The 23,396-nt window shown below is 41.1% G+C and overlaps 1 protein-coding gene across 1 annotated transcript in view; it reads right to left on the reverse strand.

The window, feature by feature from the left end:
- The window catches only part of Tada2a (transcriptional adaptor 2A), a 44,773-nt gene that overhangs the window by 13,789 nt on the left and 7,588 nt on the right, over positions 1 to 23,396 (reverse strand). Inside the window, exons 4-8 of the mRNA XM_051182747.1 lie at positions 22,558 to 22,617; positions 16,073 to 16,164; positions 12,944 to 13,101; positions 10,519 to 10,607; positions 8,972 to 9,044 (exon numbers count right to left, since the gene is read on the reverse strand). Of these exons, the coding sequence (XP_051038704.1) occupies positions 8,972 to 9,044; positions 10,519 to 10,607; positions 12,944 to 13,101; positions 16,073 to 16,164; positions 22,558 to 22,617 (472 nt within the window). The remainder of the gene's footprint in view (positions 1 to 8,971; positions 9,045 to 10,518; positions 10,608 to 12,943; positions 13,102 to 16,072; positions 16,165 to 22,557; positions 22,618 to 23,396) is intronic.

Consider the following 23,396-nt stretch of genomic DNA (forward strand, 5'->3'; position numbering starts at 1 on the left):
ACTGACTACAGTCCTTGCCTTCTTTAACTCCCTTCCTCCAAATGGGACTAAGAGTATTATTTTACAACAAAGGAAACTAGTTCCTTTGCTTCCAATTCTTCAGCTACGTGCCCCCACTCCCCAGCTCAAAATCTTCACGGTTTAAATGGCCTTCCATTGTCTTGTTTACTATCATTCCCTCATAGGCACTCTAATGAAGCTGGGCATGGTAGCTCAAGCCTTTAATTCTCTGCACTTGGAACACAGAAGCAAGTGGATCTGTGAATTTGAGGCCAGCTTGGTCTACAGACTGAGTGCCAAAACAGCTAGGCTACAAAGAGAAATCCTGTCTCAAAAAACAATGAGCCTTCCACATGTTGGCTATCTGTTAGTGGCTTTACTTTCTTTGTTACCCCTATCCTAAATCTGGCTCATTAATAGTATATTAAGAAAAAAAATTAGTTTTTAAAAATAAACCCCACAGGCAGTTTATAATTAGAAGACCTCTAGGGTTACAAAATGAAGACTAATTATTAGCAATTCTAGAAGAAACCACGAGTAAGGCATAACAGCAGTACACTGCTTAATAACCACCCTTTGGTTTAGAGTCTGAAAGCACCTTAATTTAATGACTTCAGTACATTCTGGAACTATCTTAAGAAGTTGTTACCTCCTTAAGCTTTGTGTAATGTAGAGTGTGTTCATTATTGAATACATTCATGGAAGGAAGAAGTCCCAGTACTGCAAAGCAACCTGTCACATGTCTTCTGAACAACCGAAGTATACAATCCAAGTGTCAGGAAATATAATCTTTAAAAACAGACCAGTTTTTCTATCAATGAATTTGACTATGTATGGGAATATACATTTATCGCCATTCCAAATTAGAGCCCAGAGCCCCTGGAATGCTGGCAATACAATCTCATCTTCACCCCTACTATAGAGGTCCAAGTTCAAGGTTAGCCCAAGATGGCAATGAGTCATGTCCTATTAATTTTAAACACTTTATTCATACAAAACCTTACTAAGTGCAGTAAATCAGACCTTATCTGGCTGAACCTTCTCCTCAAGGCCCAGCTACCTTTCCCAGCAGTAGTCCCCTCCACACAGAAAGTTGGAAATCCACATTTCTACTCAAACCACACTATATGGTAGAAGGCAAAAAAGACCAATGAAGTACAGGATATAATGACTTCTTTTATTATATGAAGGGAAATAAAAGTCTCAAGCTATGTACAATCCTGGAAGGTTGGGGGCAATATAATAAATTTTAGCTGGGCATGGTAGAACATATATGCAATCCTCCTAACACTTGGAAGATAGTGACAAAAGTATTAGCATTCCAGTCCAGCCTATGCTATATGAAAACTTGTCTCAAATATAAATAAATATATATGTACACACACACACACACACACACACACACACACACAAACACGGAGATAGATGGGTTTTCAAATTTTTAGGCAACAAACTTCTGGGTCTTTCTCTCTCTTTCATTTCTTTCTTTCTTTTTGGAGACACTCTTATGTGGCTCTGGCTGGCCCTGAACTCACCAGGACCTTGTTGCCCTCAAACTCACAGAGATCTGCCTGTTTCTGCCACTCCAGTGCTGGGATTAAGTCGTGCGCCACCACTGCCTGGCAGCATCACAAACTTTTAAGAATGAAACCTCTTGATTTGGAGCTGGTTCCATATAACAGCCCTGCCCCTCCAGGGTAAGGGACACCCTGCCTCTGTTTAACAGAGGGTTGGCAGGCAGGCTGTGGAAGAAGAAGGGGATCTGAAAGGAAGAGAGGAAGTGTCTCTGACATGTAGCAGGAACACATACAAAGTTTATAATGAAGTTTCTTACGAAAATGGAAGGACTGAGAAGTAACAATTCCAAACCGAACGGAACAAAAGTAATAATAGTGGAAATACTTGGAGAACTCACATTTATGTTCTTTAAATCTTTTACTTCATTTATCTATTTAGATAAGTTCTATACAAAAGAAGTATATTGGAGATCAGTGCAAATTAGGGATACTTTTTTTTTTTTTTTTTTAGTTTTTCAAGACAGTTTTCTCTGTATAGCTTTTTGTTGTTGTTTGGTTTTTTGAGACAGGGTTTCTCTGTATTGCTTTGGAGCCTGTCCTGGAACTAGCTCTGTAGACCAGGCTGGCCGCAAACTCACAGAGATCCACCTACCTCTGCCTCCCAAGTGCTGGGACTAAAGGCATGTGCCACTACTACCTGGCATAAATTAGGAATACTCTTTATTAAAACATTTCTATAATTTTGTAAAACACTAACTTTACCTACAACATGGTAAAGACTTATGTGGAAATGCCTACATTAACACAGAATAGGCCTTGAGACTGTACTACAGAAACAATCTATACATAAGTATTGCTAACCACTGGTTGTATTATTGCTTGATAATTTCAGTGCCACTGGCTCCAGGCAACAAGGAAAGAAAAGAAACAGCAGCAATGGAAGGAGAACTGGAATTCTCCCAGAGAAAAATCAGTATCTGAGACTGCCCCTTTCCTTGTAAAGCACACTCAACAGCAAAGAATGCAAGAGCTTAACAGCATGAACAATCCAGGGAGGACAGAGCAGGCGCAGTGAGACATTCCACTCCAAGCATGAGTTGCCAGGCAAACCGGCCAGAGACCACTAAATAGAACCACCCAGAATGTACCACTGACACCAGGCCCTGAAATCTCAGCTCCAGGGAAAGAATAGTGGCCCTGTGATTACACTGGGAACTGATAGTTTCCAAAGGACTGGCCTTAAAATACTTTAAGAAGTGGGCAGAAGACAGAGGCAGCTCCTTCCCACTGCAATGTATTTCTAACATTGTTCAAAATAGCTAGCAACATGTTTCTGTTTTCTTGACAGAAGGCACTTACTGCTTGCTTGGCAAGAAAACTGAGAGGACTGAGCTTCATAGAGCCACCAGAATCCTCACTGCAAGAGCACAAACACAGTCAGACCTGTGACTCAGGTAATCCCCAGAAGCAAAGCTTTCTAAATCACAATTATAATCCCAGATTTGGGAGGCTGAGGCAGGAGGATTAGGTTCAAGGTCATTCTCCACTTGAGTCCACCTTGTGTAATAAGAGACTCTGCCTCAAAAACAAAACAAACAAACAACAACAACAACAACAAAAAAAACCCAAAAAACAAAAACAAAAAGGGGGATGGTGGTGGTAGTGGTGACTGAATAGGTAGATGGTTCAGAGGTCTGAGGTCAAGAGCCTAGCACCCATATCTGGAAGTTCAAAACAGCTCGTAACTAAACCCAGCGTGGTGTCACTCGCCTTTACTCCCAGCGTGGAAGACAGAGGCAGGTGGAGCTCTGTGAGTTTGAAGCCAGCCTGGTGTAAAAAGCAAGTTCCAGGACAGCTAGAGCTATTACACAGAGAAACTCTGTCTCAAAACAACAAAAAGCTTATAAATCAAGCTCCAGGAGATCTGACATTCCTGACACCTGTAGGTACCTGTACTCACATGCACACATAATTAGAAATAGTAAAAATAAAGCTGGGTAGGCACTTTTGAGATAGGATCTCTATGTAGTCCTGGCTGTCCTGGAACTAAATACACAGACCAGGCAGACCTCAAACTCAGAGATCCTCCTGTCTCTGTTTCCCAAGCGCTGGAATTAAAGGTGTTTGCCACCCCATCATGAATAAAATAAAGAGGCAACTGCATAGTGGTGCCTTTAATTCTAGCACTCAAGTTTCAGGACAGCCACTGCTACACAGAGAAACCCTGTCTCAAAAAACAAACAAACAAACAAAAACAAAACAACAACAAAAAGATGCTAGGGAGAGGCTCTGTGCGTAAGAATGACTGTTAGGAAAGCAAAAGGACCTGACACCAAATCTATAGACCTCATGTAAAAGCTGGGCATGGCTGCATGCGTCTGTAATAGCAGAGACAGATCCTGGGAGCTAGCCTAGCTAAAATGGAAAGTTTCCGGTTCAGTGAGAGAATGTCTCAAAAACAGAAGGGTGGAGAGTGATCGAGGAAGACACCTGGCATCTTCCTCTGGCTTCATCATGAACACACATGGGTATGTGCACCACATACACACGTACACACACACTCTGTTCCTTCAAAAACATACTAAAATAGGGCTAGGTGTGGTGGTGCACACCTTTTATCACAGCACTTGAGAGACAGAGGCAGACAGATCTCTGAGTTCGAGCCAGACTGATCTTCAAAGTGAGTTCCAGGTCAGTCAGGGCTACACAGAGCAACCCTGTCTCAGAAAACAAAAAATAAATAAGATAAAAATAGTCATCTTGCTCTTGTAAGCTTTTGGCCAAGATGCAGAAAATTAATTGACCTAATAGTTAAAGTCAGCTAGTAGGAAGACAGAGGCAAATTACTTAACTTTACATAGTTATTTAAATGTAAAAAGGGAACATTATCTATTCCTATCTCAGTGTGGTACAGCTATACAAGACTACAAATGTGGGCGGGGGGAGAGACAGTAACAAATTAAGGATGTGAAGAGTGGACGTCGTAGGTGTGGTGACTCTTGCTTGGATTCTTAGCACTTGGAAGGCCAGCACTTGGACGACCATAGTTTGAGGACAGCTTAGACTATAGTGTAAAATAAATAAATAAAAACTAGGGCTGAAGAGATAGCTCAGCAGTTAGGAGCACTGGATGTTCTTCCAAAGGACCTGGACTCAATTCCTACCACCCACATGGCAGCTCACAACTGTTTGAAACTCCAGTTCTAGAGGATCCTATATCTTCATACCAATGCACATAAAATAAAGTTAAATAAATTATTATAAAAATAAATAAAATATAAGGGCTGTGAAATGGTTCAGTGGGTAAAGACACAGCACCAAACCTGATAATATGTGTCTGATCCCTGAAACTTACATGATGGAAAAGAGAACTAACTCCTGACTTCCATATTGGTGTCATGGCATACACACATGTATACACATACATACATACATAAGTAAACAGATATTAATCACCACCAAAAAAAAAAAAAAAGGACAAAAACTAAGCAAACAAGCAAAAAACCCCACACCAACAAAAACTAGATAGTATTATTCAATACTAAGAACACACTGTGGGGATGGCTCTGCTATTTGCTGCCTGAATATAGCTGGTGAGTACTTGACCTTTCCATGCTCCAATTTCTTCATTTGTAAAATAGAAATAATGGTAACTTTCAACTCATAGGGTTCTGTAAATATTACATGATTTCACAGAGCTGGGTGAGGTGGCACACACCTACAAGCCCAGGCTAAAGCAGAAAGATAAAGAGTTTGAGACCAGCCTGGATTATATAGCAACACCCTGTCCCAATAGAGAGAGGAAAAAACAAAAAAAGGGCTTAAAATGGTACCTGGCAAACAGTAAACAAAATATGTGTTAGCTATTATTAGCTATTATTATTATAGTATTTATACCTAAACTGCTTTATGCATATACAGCTGGATTGCTATAAAACGAGGAACAGTAACAAGTGACTGCAGTGGCCAGCCGGACCTCTGGTATACAGTTAAGGGTCTGAAACTGGGAATTTAAGTCAAAGAAATACACTCTGAAAAATAAAAAGGGTCTGAGAAGGGAAATTAGTGAAAGTTTGGCATGGTGGCACATGAATGAGACATCAGTACTTGAAAAGCAGACAGGCACAATAGAGCCCAAGACAGCCTGGTCTACATAGCAAGTTCTAAGACAGCCACAGCTACAGAGAATCTGAAACCAACCAGCAAGAGGAGCGAGCACAAACTGTAATAATGTGTAACCCTGAGAAGTACTGAAAACAGGGACTCAGCACATAGTGCTAATGCCTCCAACTTGCCTGCTCATGGGACAAGAACAAGAAATATGCTCTATCCATAAGCTTTGAACCCTGGACACTTAGGGGAAAGGGTTGTCCACACATTTAAAAAGATTTTTGCAGATAAATGGAGGTAAGCATCTGCCTGGAAATCGCACAATGTCACAAGACCAGAGTGCTGAGTTAATGAGTCTTGTTTTTTCCTGAATCAGCTTATTTCAACAAAGTAGGAGATGATACCACTTACAAGATTGCAGAACTTCCTTATTTTTCTCAGACATTGCTTCACTGGACATGCCTTTCTTAGGCCCATGCTGGGAACTTTCTGGTATAGTTGGAATGCAATTAACTATCCCTCTATTGTATCTTATGCTTCTGTAATGGACCACAAAGCCAGCTTTATTGGACAGATTCCACGAATCAATGTAAATCTTTGGGTGACACAAAGAAAGTTTATTAGCATAAACCTGCATTCCTTCTAGTAGTTATGAGTGAGAGAACCTAAAAAGAATGTTGTTAATGCCCAGTCAAATTAAGAATACAATGGTATAGAATAACAACACCAATCTGCATTGCACACCATTATTCACTGGAAACATGTACAGCCTGACTAATCAGGGTCACTCATTCTTTACCGATATGTGACACAGAGAAACAGCAAGCAGAACTCCAAAGACTTGCCCAAGATTCTACAATGACTCACAAGCAAGCCCAAGCTTGAATCAATGTCCTGATTCTCATCAATTTGTGCCCCTCTGTGTGCCAGATATGCCTTAAAAGCTCCCTGTTCCTTCTCCAGCCTTCCTGGTCTCCTGGAACCCTTCATTTGCTGTTCTAAGAGATGGCTGGGTGCAACATTTGCCAGCCATAGACATGCTGCCAGAGAAGCTACTGTAAGAGCTCAGAGCCATAAAAAGTCATCTTTATGGTGCTGCCAGGACAGTTGATCTCCAGTGCTTCTGAAATAGTCTCTTTAAAGGCACCTATTTGAATTGGGAATTAGTGGCACAGGCCTTTGATCCCAACACTTGGGAGGCAGAGGCAGGAGGATCTCTGTGAGTTCAAGGCCAGCCTGGTCTACAAAGCAAGTTCTAGGACAGGCTCCATAGCAATACAGAGAAACCTTGTCTTGAAAAACCAATCCAAACAAACAAACAAAAGGGCCTATTTGTATTGAGTTCTGTTGGAAAGCCTTGCTGGTCAGAAGTCACAGTCCAGCATGGCCTGGCAGTTTTTTTCCAAAGCTCAACGTCATGCATGGGAACTCCCTCCCTAGCGAGATTTCCTGCTCTCTACCTGCCCTTATCTGGAGAATAACTGTGGGCCCAAAGGATAGGCCTTATCTGAAAGCTGTCTCTATGCCTGGGTACCTGATTTATCTTTTGGTTTTGTTTTATTTTTGCTTTTTGAGACAGGATTTCTCTGTGTAACTGTTCTGTCTGTCCTGGAAATAGCTTTGTAGACTACACTGGCCTCAAACTCACAAGAGATCAGACTGACTCTGCCTCCTGAGTGCTGGGATCGAAGGTGTGTGCCACCTCTGATTTATCTTTGGCATGACCCTTGGTACAGTTACCTGCTAGAAGCCTCCCCTATGCACTATGGCAACTAAGACTTATACTAGGAGCTTTGCTATAGACCCTGATGCCACGTAAGAAAGCTTACGAAAGGACCGTGCCACTTAATGTAAATTAGAGTTCGTCCCTAGGCTTCCCAATCCTATTAAATATTTCCGATACACTGGAATAAAGCTAAGCTGATTCACTGAAGTAATCTTGCAGAGACTCACAGGCATCTGACCCATTTCTGCTCTCTCCACCCCCATGAACCAATGCACCAACAACCCAGAGGAAGAAGCAGAACCACAACCACAGTATATCACACAGTTCACAACCCTCCATCTCCAGTGTGGGGAAAGTCAATGTGCCCCACAGTGACTGTTACACTTGGGAGGTGGACATAGGAGAACCAGGAGTTCAAAATCATTTTGACTCTAAGGCAAGACTGAGACACATCTCCATTTTTAAAAGGTGGTGCAGGGGGAATAGTTCAGTTGGTAAAGCTCTTTCTTCTTAATCTGAACCTACATAAAAGGAAAGTGGGGCTGGGTAGCACATACTTCTACTCCTGGCGAGACTATCGTATCTTCAGGGCTCACTGGCTATCTAGTATAAATAAAATAAAATAAAATAAAATAAAAGTACAGCACCTGAGTAATGACACCTGAGGCTGCCCTCTGACCTCCAGATATGTGTGTACAGGTACACACACACACACATCACGAGTACAAACGTATATCTAAGTAACAACAACAATAAATTTAAAATTAACAATTCTGAGAAACAGGAATTCCCAATTTTGACCTAAAGGTCACCTTTGAAGAATGACCATTTCCTCCTGATAGCATACTCCTTTAATGCTTGCACCTGTGAAGCAGAGGCAGGAGGAGCTCTGTAAGCTCCAGGCCAGCAGAATTGTCTATAGAGTGAGTTCCAGGACAGCCAGGGCTACATAGAGAATCCCTGTTTTGAAACAAAACAAAACAAAAGGAAATAAAAATTAGAATGACCATTTCTTAACTATATGTTCATAAATGATGATGAACACTTAGTATTTGTAGTTGTAACTGAAACCCAAGGTCTGTTTACTATTTTCCTACCATCTAAGGAAGCAAGGGCCACTTAATTACCTCTACATAGGCTTCCCTCAGCCCAAGGGACTGGACAGTCTCAAGTACTATTATGTAATCAATATTTTTTTTTCCGAGACGGGTTTCTCTGTATTGTTTTGTAGCCTGTCCTGGAAATAGCTCTGTAGACCAGGCTGGCCTCAAAGTCACAGAAATCTGCCTGCCTCTGCCTCCCGAGTGCTGGGATTAAAGGTGTGCGCCACCTATGGCCGGCAATCAATATTCTTATTATCATCATAAGTCATTCAAATGGGCCAAAAACTTGACAAGAGGGTAAGTTCAGTAACTTAGCTACTAGATTTTGGTTTTTTGTAGTGCCTGAGTCCAAACTAGGGCCTAGGGTACTGTCTGCCACTGAGCCATATCACCAGCCCAACCACTAGGCTCTGAATTTGCTAAGGGCAGAGGACAAGTTTTATTAATCCTTATATCCCACCACAGAGCACAGAGTCATCAATACTTATACTCAATAAGCATGTGATAAACATTACCATGTAAGATGTCTGAGTCGTCTTCAACAAAATCAATGTCTCTTAAGTCCCATTCTGCGTAATTGTCAAACTCCTGTTAGAGGGGGAAAAACATCCAAACCCAACAGTTTTGAATAATGCCTTTACAATAGCTATACTTCAGGGGCAAAATAAAATTCTTGAGCCAATGCTTGCTAAGTACTAAATTGGATAAAAGGCAAAGATACTGCTCTAGGGGGAAAATGTGAGAGACTTCTAGGCAGTCATGAAAACAAAGAGCTGGGATAGAACAATATTAGGAACAAAGCCAAGCCTATTGTTTAAAAACGTTTAATAGTCTGCTCATTCCAAAGAGAATCTTTTTAGGTCTTCAAGTATTCTGGTAAGAAAGCTGTCTGCATTAATTCATTTTATTTTTACCACCCTTTGAGAGATTTGTTTAGCCCTAATATCATCTATACACTAAGATCTGTTCAATCTATTAGAGGACAGTCCAGAGAAGAGGATGACTGTGGAGTAGCTCTGCACTACCACCTGCCATGAACGAAATGCCCAACTAGGTATGGCAAGTTGGGCTCTAGTGTAACATCCCTATCTCTAAGAGCACTGCCGACATCAGATAGCAAACTAAATTTTCTGTTTTTGTTTGAGACAGATTTGCAATGTGTAGCCCTGACTATCCTGGAAGTCACTCCATAGACCAACCAGGCTCGTCTTGAAACCACAGAGGTCCACCTGCCTCTGCCTCCTTAGTGCTGGGATTAAAGGTGTACATCACCATCACCACCTGGCTGCAAATTAAATTCTTTGACTACTTCCACATTTATTATTATTTTTTTAATTCCATGGCTAAATGCAAAAATAGTTTTAATGAAATAATTTTTTTCTACGAGACAGCATTTCTCAGTCCTGGTTGTCCTGGAATTTGCTTTGTAGATAAGGTAGGCCTCAAACTCACAGACATCTGCCTGCACTACAGGTCTGGTGCACTACAGATCTGCACCAGTACACTCAGCTTAATGGAATAAATGGACACATTCATACATACAATGCAAGACTCAGCAACCACTCCTCAGCCCACTGCCTACTTGGGAAATAAGCTTTCATTGGAAGACAGAAATATCCATTTATTTATATCTATTCTCTCTCTCTCTCTCTCTCTCTGTCTGTCTGTCTCTCTCTCTCTCTGTCTCTCACTCTCGACAAGCTCTCACTACACAGCCCAGGCTTATCTCAAACTAAAACTCAAAATGCTTCTGTGCTATTTTTACACAATAACAGCCAAGTTTGGTTGCAACAGAAACTTAATAATTTTAAAAACTTAAACTGTAGGCTGGCTCTGATATAGCACAACTTTGGGAACTCCTTGCTAAGGAATGACAACTGCAGAGGCGGGTTCCTCCTCAGAACTTTTACTACTCCCTCCCCAGGTGGTCACAATGGGAAAAGGAAAGGCCTGGAAAATGATAGTGCCTTGAAAAAAAATCTCCCTTTCATGAGAGATAATAACCTCATCAGAAACAAATTAAGTTTTTCCTTATTGTATGCTACAAACAAGTTTTTGTTACCTCAATGAAATCTGCCCGAGCTGGCATGTATCCCGCCATGTCCCGAGACAACAATGAGTCAAAGGCAGGCCGGGGAGGGTCATCTGCAGCTGAAACAAACAATGGGTTTTTCTTAATAAGTAAAACATTGATATTAAAACAAATTAATGTCTTTATTTATAGTTTGGATTTAAAAACAAAAACAAACTGTTGTAGAATATTTGTTTACACTGTGAAGATGGGTCTTTGCCATCTTCTGATTGGCTTAATAAAGAACTGAATGGCCAATGTCTAGACAGGAAAAGGTTAGGCAGGACTTCCAGGGGCTGAAAAGACTGTGAAGAAGACAAGGTCCACAGCCACACCCGGGGAGGAAACTTGGGGTGCAAGATGGATGAGAGGTAACACCATATGGCAGAACATAGATTAATATAAATGAGTTAACAAGTTATAACAGCTAGTTGACAAGCCTAAGCTAAAGGCCAAGCTTTCATAATTAATAAGTTTCTGTATCGTTATTTGTGAGCTGTTGGCCAATGAAAAGGGTTGTTAATTCAACAAACAACCCACTCCCACAAAAGAAACAAAAACCACCAACAAAAACAAAACAGAGTTTCTCAGAGTATGAAGGCACATACCTTTATCCTAGCACCTGAGAGGCAGAAGCAGGAGGATTAGATCAAGGTCATACTTAGCTACACAATGTGTTCAAGGCAATGCCAAAATATATGAAATGAAGGCAGGGTATCACTACATAGCTGAGGGTGGCCTCAAACTCTCGTAATTCTCTGCCTCAGCTGGGTTACAGTGTGAGGTACCACATCTTACTCTGAAACACTTCTTTGAGAAAAAGGATCTAAGAATAAAGTTTTATAAGAATGAAAAGGTAATTACGAATAAAACAAATAGCTTCTTTTTCTTTTTCATTTTTTTTTTTTTGTTTTGTTTTGTTTTTTGTTTTGGAGATAGGGTCTTCTCTCTATGTAATCCTGGCTGTCATGGAACTTGCTAGGTGGACTAGACTGGCTTTGAATTCAGAGATCCACCTGCTTCTGCCTCCCAAGTGCTGGTGTTGTTATTATTTCATGCCGAGACAGAAGTTTCAAATTCATTGTATATCCAACACTACTTCCAAACTCCCAATCCTCATGCCTCAGCTTCCCAAGTGGCAATCATGGGGTTAATGTTTTGTGCCACCATGCACACCAAACCCTAGACTGATTTCCTAATGAAAGAAATTAAGTCTGAAAGGAATCCTCCCCAAACATCCTCTTATTTGCATGTATTTGTGCAGGCAGGCATGTATAATGGAATGCCCTCAGAGGTCAGAGAACAACTTGCAGAAGTCTGTTCTCTTCCTCCACCATCTGGGTGCCAGGGATTGAATTTAGGTCAGACTTGGTGGTAGCTGCCTTTCCCTGCTGAGCCACCCTGTAGCCTTGCCCTCTGATTTTTGCTTTCCCAAAATGATTGAAAATTAAACAAAGGTATTTTCCTTCAGTGTTGTACAGAACTCAAGTATCCTGTCAATGTCCTGCTCCTTTGATCTTTTGGACCACTATCAACTTACAGATCTCATCCAACCAAGAAGCAAAACATCCTGGATTTTGAAGTTAATCAAACGGGGTCCCAATGCCAGCCTACAATAGTTCTAAAACTTTGTACAAATTGTTCAACTTTTTAAAAACCTCAGTTTCCTTGTGTGTAACGCAAAAGCATCCACTCTATTTATTCCACTGGGTTGCTGTTCAGAACAAATAGGTCTAGAGGACTTGAGGAAAGTGCTGACATCCAGACTGCTATCCAAGCAGGAGGTTATCGGCAACCTCTATGGCAGTCAACTACAAAGCTGTTTCCCAGAAGTGAGGAAAGGCACGCCTGTGGGGAAGCATGCTTATACCACTGGTGTACTGGGGCCATTCATGGAAGATGCTTGTTTGTAATTCATCAGGTTCTGGTTACACTGTATTAAAAGATACACTAATCTCCACAGGCATACACGATTAAAAAAGATTGCCTTCACTGTCATAACCAGGTGAATAAAAAGAACAAATTACTCCTTGGACTTAACAATGAGGCAATAATGGATCCTGGTAAGCAACTCCTACCTTATTATAAACAATCCAAAGGGATGTGAATAAGGCTTGTAACGAAGACAGCACAGATAGATTGGCCCCCTTTTGGACATAACATCTTATAGAAGCAATCACTAATTAGTGTTAACAAATATATTGCAAGAGATCCAGAGTGGAAGGCTGCAACTGTGACCTCTGTGATGTGCTCTCTTGCCATATCTGAGCCCTGACTCAATAGCTATCATACCAAACTCCTCTTACCTTCCAGAAGCTCTTTATCTGTCCAAGTCATCACATCACTGTTTATCTGCTATGGAAACAGAGCCCAAGGACGGGCTAAGTACCTCTTACCCAAATAGGCATGCACTTACAGTGAAATGGAATGGCCGTGTCAGCAGTTTTGGCTGCTTCAGCTTGCTTCAGACTTAGCAGAGTGGATGCAAACAGAGGGTTATTGATGAAATGCTTCAGGTAGTGCTTTTCACACTCCTCTTTGGTTTTGGTACACATCTGATTAGCTACATCCTGCCTAGAACAATGTGGAAAAAGAGTGGAGAGAGTAGTTTTCTTACTGATATAGACCACTGAAAGCTTGGTTTCATTCCATATTTGTCGTCAAACCAACATAAAGTCAATAATCTTTTACCTCCAAGTAGGTGTCAGCAAAACAACAGTGAGACAGATATATCACTGATACTCATGCCATCTGATGTTCCAAATCTTGCTACTTCAAGACAGAGAAACAATAAAGGGACCTTTCCTTCTCACTGGAAGGAAGATGACTACTTTTTGACCCATACATTTCCAGGCTGGGTATGTATGAAGCCCAGACATGGTGGTACACACCTGTAATCCCAATACAAAGGAGGCAGAGAAGTGTCAGGAATTCAAGGTCATCTTTGGCTGCATATTGTGTTCAGAGGCCAGTATGAGATAGACACATGAAACCCTGTTTCAAATATCATCATCAACATCACCTATAAATTTCTCTGAGGTAGGCCAGAGAAAATAATGTTATAAACAAGAAGCCAGCTTGGAGTCAGGAAATGGTGGCAATGACTATAATATCAATATGGGGGAGGTAGAGGTAGGCACTCTGTGAGCTTAAAGTTCCAGATCAGCCAGGGATATAGAATGAGACAATGTCTTTAAAATAAGAGGCCAGGTGTTGTGGCTTATGCTCTTAATCTTAGAAATTGGGAGGTAGAGGCTGGAGGATCTCCATGAAACCCAGGCCAGCCTGGCCTATATACTGAGTTCCAGGACAGCCAGGACCACATAGAGAGAAACCTACCTTAAAAACAACAAACAAAACCCAACAACAACAAAAAACCAAACAGCCCCCCCTCCAAAATATGGAAGGAGAGAAGCAATTCTTGCAAGTTGTCCTCTGAACTTCACATGCATGTGCCCATACACATAAACTATAATAAATGTGACTTAAAATTATTTTAAGAAGGCTGGAGAGCTGTCTCAGCAGTGGTCAACAAGTGCCTGTAACTCTACTCACTCCCTTTTCTGGCCTTTTTAGCATGTGAACATGAATGACAAACACTTACACAGATATACACACACCTAATAAACAAACAAACAAAAAAGCCCTTAAAAAACTTCAAAGATCATCAGTAATAATTGAAAACATCTTGGAATATACAAAATGTACAAAAATGACAGGCATGGTGGCACACACCTTAAATACCAGCACTTGGAGGGTAGAGGCAGGTGGATTTCTGTAAAATTGAAGCTAGCTTGGTTTTCTAATAATTCCAGGCCACCAGGCAAGAGCTACATGGTGAGACTCTGTCTAAAAAAGTATATAAATCTAGTTTTATTTCTGCATGTTTTATAGTGTACAAAACACACGTCATAAGCAGATTTCATTAGAATTCCTATGGATATATGCAAGGCACTGAGATACAAATACCCAGACATAATTTAAGACCATTTTAGTATCAGCCTTGTAGTGTATTGTTATTTTTGTTTCACAGCCTTGTAGTGTATTGTTATTTTTGTTTCACAGAATTAAAAAAAAAAAAAAGATACCTAAGAGATAATATACTTGCTAAAGAAGACAAAGCCAGAATTTATACTAAGACTGATGACTTCTACCTCCAGTGATACAAGCTCAGTCTTACAGATCCCTCCCTAGGGCATCACTATGATGCTGTTTATTTCAGTCAACTACAGACAGTTTGATTTCCTTAATAGGTAAAGAGCCCACATGAGGACAGGAACCTAAATTTTTGTGCTCACCACGAAGCCAAATTCCTTATCCACACTGGATACAGAAGCAACTAGATTATCCTAGGTGGTGATGGGGATTGAACCCAAACACCTCACACATCCTGAGAAAAAGCTCCAACACTGAGCTATCTATCTCCCCAGTCCAGCAACAGACTTGTTCCTAGTCTTTGCTAAGAAGGAAGGAAGATGAGGGGTACTGGCCGACTTTAGAGAAAAAGTAAAGCCTTGGGCAGAAATGACTAATAAACTGCTAACAAGTGATCTTTGGTACTCTCCACAACATACAGCATTTTTATGATGTGTAGGTGCTAAAATGAATGGAAACACAATGTCAGCTGAGCTCTGGTCTGTCTCTTGACTCTGAACATATGGAGGGCAGCACCCCTAATAACAAGAAGTACTATGAGCAGTAGCATCCAGGGAAGATCCAGTAGTTTCCTTCACTACCAAGATATGAAAAACAAGAAAGAGTTTAACTCCCTAAGATTCAGGTGCTTCATGAACAAAAAATATGCTTAATAACATCTCTACTGTCTAGTTTACAAAACAGAATTATCAGCATGAGTGTGTCAAATTGTAAAGTCTTGAAATTAACCTCCAGATGAAGTGAGACTTTGTCTCATAACATGGAGAGCAAGGAGGACATCTGATATCAATCTTTCTCTCTCTCTCTCTCTCTCTCTCACACACACACACACACACACACACACACACACACACACACACACTGGAGGTGGGGAGGACACAAACTCCCACACCCAAGTCCCAACAAGTGCATACACATTTTTAAAGCTGTACTCAGAAATCTACAAAACCAGGAGAAATAATTAGCAACCTACACTTTTCCACAATACAGGAAGAACAATCTTGGGGGTTTTTTTTTTTTGTTTGTTTGTTTGTTTTGTTTTTTTCAAGACAGGGTTTCTCTGTTGCTTTGGAACTTGCTCTGTAGACCAGACTGGCCTCAACTCACAGAGATCTACCTGCCTCTGCCTCCCGAGTGCTGGGGAAACAATCTTGGTGTTGATGATCCAACGTAACTCAGAGAACTGCTCAGTCAGGAGCCACTAAGTATCCTGCCTTCTGAAGGTATTTCAGGCCTAGAAGTATACATGGACGAGAAACTGCCCCGCCCCGAGTCCCTGGTCATCAGGAAAGCAGCACAGCTGTTCACTTTCTGAGGTGCTCTGCTTTTATTTGCAGTGGCTTCTCTTTTGAGCCCAGAGGGATTGAACCACTCAATACCAGATGCTTACCAATTTCCAAAGCCACAGTCCATTACAGCCTCTAAAAGGGCCATTTCTTCTTGAGCAGTCCAGCTAGGATCAAGCACAGGAAAGTCTGAGGTCTAAGGAGAAAAAAAGATGTGGTTAAGAACAGGGATAGGAGTGACATGCAGGAACACTATTGTGGTACATGGTTTAAAAAGACTACGCCACAATGAGAGGTGAGAGGCAGGCAGGGACTTCAGGTTCAGTGAGACACAAAGTCTCAAAAAATAAGGTGGAAAGAAATGTCAACTTCTGGCCTCCATATACAGTTGCACACACATACATATGTAACGTATACCATGCCCTCCATACAAAGACTATCATTATCAGATACATCATTATTTTCCTTAGGATTTATTATTATTTTCTAGCTCTACCATACCTAACTCTATGAACTACAATGTTTCCTAGTGAAACACATCAGTATTTTTTTTTTCTGAAAGAATGTTTCTGGACGTGTTACACAGTAATTATGATAACATTTATTGGTTCAGCAGTCAGAAGTGTATACTGCTTTTCCAGAGCACCAGAATTTTATTTCTAATACCTAAGTCAGGAGGCTAACAATCATATGTAATTCCAATTCCAAGAGATCTAATGCCTCTGGCTTCCACAGGAACCAGAACTCACATGTGTACATGCATGTGCACTCAGAGACAGACAGACAGACAGACAGACACACACACAAATACATCTTACAAATAATTAAAAATAAAAGAAGCATGGTGGCATACACCTTCAATCCCAGCATTTGGGAAGCAGAGATAGATGGAGCTCTATAAATTTTAGGCCAGTCTGGTCTACATATTGAGTCCCAGGAAAGCTAGGGCTACATATAGAGATCCCATCTCCAAAAAAAAAAAAAAGAACCCTGATAGGGGAGATCCTTCTGTATATATGTTTCTCTTATTGGTTGATGAATAAAACTGGCCAATAGAGGCAGGAAGATAGTCTGGATCAAACCGGCTCAGACCAAGTTAAACCTGTTCAGACGGGATCAAACCAGTTCAGATGGGATCAAACCAGTTCAGACCGAATTAAACCAGTTCAGACCGGATTAAACCGGCTCAGACTAGATCAAACCAACTCAGACTGGATTAAACCGTTTAAGTTCGAACTGGATCAGACCGGATCAAACCGGTAAGACCAGTTCAAACCAGCTGAGACCAGATCAAACCGGTTCAGACTGGATCAAACTGGTTCAGTCTGGTTCAAATCAGTTCAAACAGGCACAGACTGGTTCAAGCCAGATCGAACCGGATTCAGACTGGTGGATTAAACAGACCGGACCAAACTGGTTCAGTCCAGAGCAAACTGGCTCAGACTGGATTAAACCGGTTCAGACTGGCTCAAACAGGATCAGACCAGATCAAACCAACTCAGACTGGGTCAAACCGGCTCAGATTAGATCGAGCCGGTTCAGACCGGATTAAACCAGTTCAGACTGGTTCAATCCGGTTCAGACCAGATTAAGCCGGTTCAGACCAGATCAAGCCGACCCGTTTAGACCAGATCGAACTGGTTCAGACTGGTTAAGACCGGATTAAACCAGTTCAGGCTAGATCAAACCGGTTCAGACTGGATTAAACTGGCTCAGACAGACTTAAACCGGTTCAGACCGGTTAAGACCGGATCAAACCAGCTCACTGGTTGAAGCCGGTTCAGACCAGATCAAACCAGCTCAGACCAGTTCAAACCAGATCAAACTGGTTCAGACTGGCTAAGACCAGATTAAACTGGCTCAGATAGACTTAAACCGGTTCAGACTGGATCAAACTGGCTCAGACCGGACCAAACTGGCTTAGACCGGATCAAACCAGTTCAAACCAGTTTAAAACCGGTTCAGACTAGTTCGAACCGGTTCTGACCAGACCGAACTAGACTAAATCGGATTAGACCGGTTCAAACCAGTTCAGACCAGATCGAACTGGTTCAAACTGGATTAAGCTGTCAAACCAGATTGAACCGATTCAGACCAGAATAAACTGGATTTGTTCAAACTGACAGGAGATGAGGAGAATTCTGGGAAAGGTAGAGAGAGAGAGAGACCATGAGGGCATTCCATGTAGAGACTAGGAAGATAGGACAAGCCAGGGTTTTCTGGTAAGATAAGGCCATGTAGAAATACATAGATAAGTACTTATGGGTTAATAATTAAGGCAGAGCTTGCCAATAAGGAGCCCTAGCCATCAACCAATAGATTTATAACCAATATAAGTCTTTTTTTTTTTTTTTTTTTTGCTTATTTGGGGCTATGGGACATGGCGGGACAAGAAAACACCACAGTATTAACAGTCAACACATTCTGATCTATGTCTACCATATGAGCTTATTATGAGATGAGAAATCTCAGAAACCATGCATATATTTAATTCATCCCAATCACATTCGAACAAGCAAGCATTACAAAGACATGCAAATATGAAGTCACACATTGGTTGACATGTGTGGTGGTTTGGAAGAAAATGTCCCCCAAAGGGAGTGGCACTATTAAGAGGTGTGGCCTTGTTGGAGGGAGTGTGTGATTGTGGAGGTGGGCTTTGAGGTCTCTTTTGCTCAAACTATTCTCAGGATGACATCCAGTTGACTTCCTGCTGCTTCTGGTCAAGATGTACCCAGCATTGCGACATCTGCCTGCAAGACACCATGTTCCCCATCGTGAAGATAATAGACCGAACCTCTGAAACTGTAAGCTACCACCCCAACACCATGCATGTCATGGTGTCTCTTCACAGCAATTAAAAACTTAAACTAAGACAACAGTTGTGGTGTTTCTAAAAACTGTTTCAGGATACTGACTACCACTCACCAATTTATAATAAAATCTTTCTACACTATAGAAGAACAAAAGGCTTTTTGGAATAACACTGAACTTCAAGAAGAATAGAAAAAAGCCTGCCCCCTTCTTCTTGAAGTTTGGCGTTAATCAATCCTTGACCCAAACTTGGGACAGAATCTCTAATAGGACCTGGAAATGTACAGTTCTAAGCTCCAGGTAATAAAGTCTAAGAATCACTGCCATAAAGGGTGTGGCAGAGGAGCTGCCTTCTCTTGCTCAAGGTCCTAAGAACTACAAGACGAAAATAGCTACAGAATTCAGAAATCTTTATTAATGCACCACCCACCACAGCATGAGTAACTCCCCAAAATATAGCACTGTGAGATGAGAAAAGTACTGAAACCATTTAAAGTTATCAGATGCTTTGTGCTGCAAAGAATCAAGATTTTAGAGGCATAGGGTATAGAACGCCAAAAGCTGGTCATCACTTCTATAAAAGGAAAGATTTGTTGGAATAGGTAAAATTGGTTAATAAAAAGGTGAAGAGTATTAGTATTCCCTAGAGGCTCCCTTGAGCTCAGACCCCTGAAATCAGGTGTTTGTATGGGTGGGGAACACATGAGAAAGAATGATGTAATAAGAATTGAGTGGACTGAAGTGAAAGTGTTTTTTAGCATTATGTGGAAGATGTAGTCCTCAGAATAGCTACAGAGAGCTCACAGTCAGCTTCCCTTTAGTGGCTGGTCATGATTACAAACTATCTCATAAGAGTTACTTTATCACCTCAAATGAATAAATTTGGATACTCAGGAGTAGCATGTGATCCAGTCCTCTGCATCATAAAAATACTTATGAAATCTGAGTCTAGCCATTCTTAGGGGAATCAAATTTCTGAAGATACAGTAATTCTGGTGAAATGAACTCAAAGCCAAAGCTTCTCTGATCCTACTTTCCAAACCTTTAATCCCAGCACTTGGGAGACAGAGGCAGGTGGATTTCTGTGAATTTGAGGCTAGCCTGGACTGCAAATGTGTTCCAGGACAGCCAAGGCTACACATAGAAACAACCAGAACAAAATAATAATAAAGACTTTTTTTTTTTTTTTTTTAAAGAAGAGACTGGAAATTGTAAGGAAAGGCAGCTAGTTGCTTTCCTTTGACTAACACATTATAGTCTAGAACATGACACTCAGTATTATAGGTGCAGGAACACTAACAGGAACAAACAAATGATCAACTTCATGTTGATACACTCATTCTGAACGCTTTTGTTTTATTTTATTTTTGAAGCAGGGTCTTATGTATCCCTGGCTAGTCTCCAACATACCATGTAAAAAATGAGAAAAACTTTCACTGGCTTCATTTCCCAAGCACTCCCAGGTATTTACTATGTGCTGAATACCCAGTTTTATGTGGTACTGAGGATAGAACTCAGGGCTCTCCGTATGCTAGGCAGGCACCCTACCAGCTGAGTTACATCACTAGCTGGCTTTCTTTTTTCTTTTTTGATACAGGGTTTCACTATATAGCCTTATCTGGGTTAGAACTTGATATGTAGACCACAATGGTCTCAAACTGGAAGAGATATATACCTGCTTCAGCCTCTTGGGTGCTGTGATTAAAAATATGCAACACCATGCCCAATTTCTTCCCTATTTTTTATGAAACACACATAAATGTGCTATGAATTACATAATTGGCAGAATTCTGAACATATTCTACATTTCTCCCAAGATTTTTTTTCTACTATTCAATCAAGCACTAGGTACTGCTAGGTAGAATTAAAATTAAACACTCAGCAGATGGAATTAACATTACTAACAACTAGCAAAGTAGAGAAAAAGCCTGGTTTATCTAGGTGGTCCCAATGAAATCATACAAATCCTTAAAAGCAGTAGAGAGGAACTGGAGAGATGGTTCAATGGTTAAGAGCACTGGCTATAAAAGAAAAAAACTGAACTAAAACAAAAAGAGCACTGGCTATCTTCCAGAGGACCTGGGTTCAAGTCCCAAAATCCATATGGTGGCTCACAACTGTTCAAGAGATTTGACACCCTCTTCTGGGAGTACCAGGCATCACATGGTACACTAACATACACGTAGCCATAACACACATAAATTAAAAAACAAAACACAATACCCCCTCCCCCAAAAAAACCCTTTTAAGTATTAGAGGAAGGCAGAAGAACGAGAGAAACTGCTTAAGCAGAATACAGTGGTAGGTCAGAGGCTCAAGCACTTCATCAGCAGTCCTCAAGAGCTTTGCAGAAGGCACAGTGGGCTCCTGAAGCAAAGAACAAACTCTAGCCAACAACCAATGAGGAAACAGGCATCAATCCTTCAATCTCAAGGCAGTCAATCCTGCCAATAGCCTGAATGAACCCAGAAACAGATTCTCCCCCAGGGTGTCAAAATAAATGCTCAGGCTAGCCCAACACCTCCATTTCAGCTTCTCAAGACCTGCCACAAACCAGGAGACCCACTGCTCTTTTGACCTATTGAACTGTGTTGTCTTAAGCCACTTAATTTTTGAGAACTTATAACAGCAACTGTAGAAAACTAATATAGTGCCAAAGATTTTATCTGCACTGTGGAATTATTACTATAAGAAAACTGTGCCAGGGGCTAACTTGCTTTAAGTACTCTGAAAACAGATAAAACTTAGCCCTGAAATGCTAGAGTTCAAATTTAAAACTTGGCACACACTGGGGGAGGGCTCTACTACTGAGCTAGAACCCCAGTCTCCAGAAAAAACTAATTTAACAAGGTACATATACCTGTCAAGAGACCTGATTATTCACATTGGCTTATTAAAATCCCAGCCCGGGCTGAGAAAATGGGAGTATTAATATTTATTTTTAATTATGGGGTATGTGTATCTCTACCTATATGAGTGAAACACAATGTGGGATATTTTGTACACTGTGTGAAAATGTATTGCTGTGATTGGTCTAATAAAAAGCTAACTGGCCAATAGCTAGGCAGGAGGTATAGGTGGGGATGAAGTATTCAAATGCCCGAGACTTGGGGCCATTCTCATGTGAACCACCACACAGGGTCTCACATGATATCCCTGATTAGCCTTGAACTCATGGCAACTCTCCTGTCTAAGCACTGGGATTATAGGCGTGAGTCACCATTCTGCTGTCAATCATTTTTATGTTATATGTTGTTTTAGTTAGGTTTTCTATTGCCGTGAAGAGACACTAAGATCATGGCAACTCTTGTAAAGGAAACATTTGAGGGGCAGCTCGTTTACAGTTTCAGAGGTTCATTCAGTCCACTATCATCATGATGGGAGCATAGCAATGTGCAGGCAGTGTGGTGCTGGAGCTGAGAATGCTGTTATCCTGCAGTCAACAGGAAGTCAACTGAGACACTTGGAGGTATCCTGAGCATAGGAAACCTCAAAGCCCACCCCTACAGTGACACACTTCCTCCCACTTCATACCCACTCCAACACAGCCACGTCTCCAAATAGTACCATTCCCTACGAGACTACGAACACTAATTACATTTAAACTACCACACATGCATACACATGTTAAGCTATTTTTACATTTAAATACCGTAATAGGTTACAAGGAACTAAAAGGCCTACTAGATAATTATCAAATTCAGAAGAGAAAAAGGACAGAGACACATGGAGATAAAGAAAATGAGTTCTTAGTTCCCATCAACATCATCATTACCATTATCTCGTAAGTGTGGTCACTCTGATGCTTCTTGTACTCAAATCCTCGAGTGAAACACTGTGAAGAAAAGAAATTAAATTACCAAAAACTACATTTAAAAAAAGAAATACTTTCTTAGGGCGGGGGATGAGGCTCAACTGGTAGAACACTTGCCATACACACAAAGCACTGGACTCAACCCCAGCATTTGGGAGGTGGAGCCAAGAGGATCAAGAGTCCAAGGCCATCCTCACTCAGCTATAGAGCCAGTTCAAGACAAGCTAGATGACATGAGACCACATATTTAAAACACAAAATAAAATCCAGGCTTGGTGGTGCACACCTTTAATCCCAGCACTTGAGAGGCAAAAGCAAGTGAATCTCTGCAAGTTCCAGGCCAGTTTGGTCTACATAGTTCCAAGAGAGCCAAGGGTTAGACCATCTCAAAATACCAAAAATAATAAATGAACTAAAATAAAAAAACAAGACAAAAGATGGCTTGAGGGTATTCTACTTTTACTTTTTTTTAATTTGAGACAGGATCTTAGGTAGTTCAGGTTAGTCTTAATCTCCCTATGTAGTCCAAGCGGGCCTTGAACTCCTGATTTTCCTGCCTCTCCACTTCCAAAGTTCTGAAACTACAGGCATTCACCGCCACTAGCAGCCTAGGGTGATCTAGTCTTATGAGTTGTAGTTTGAGGGGTGGGGATGGGGGGGGGTCTATTCTTGCTTTTGGTATACTAAAAAGAATTTTGCTATTATCCCAGGCTGACTTCATCTTCCTTCCTGCTATTCATCCTCTCAAAATGCACCCCATGCCCAGTATATAATCTTATAACTCAAGGTGTATCACAACT

The sequence above is a fragment of the Phodopus roborovskii genome, unplaced genomic scaffold (assembly GCF_943737965.1).
Source record: "Phodopus roborovskii unplaced genomic scaffold, PHOROB, whole genome shotgun sequence".
Lineage (NCBI taxonomy): Eukaryota > Metazoa > Chordata > Mammalia > Rodentia > Cricetidae > Phodopus > Phodopus roborovskii.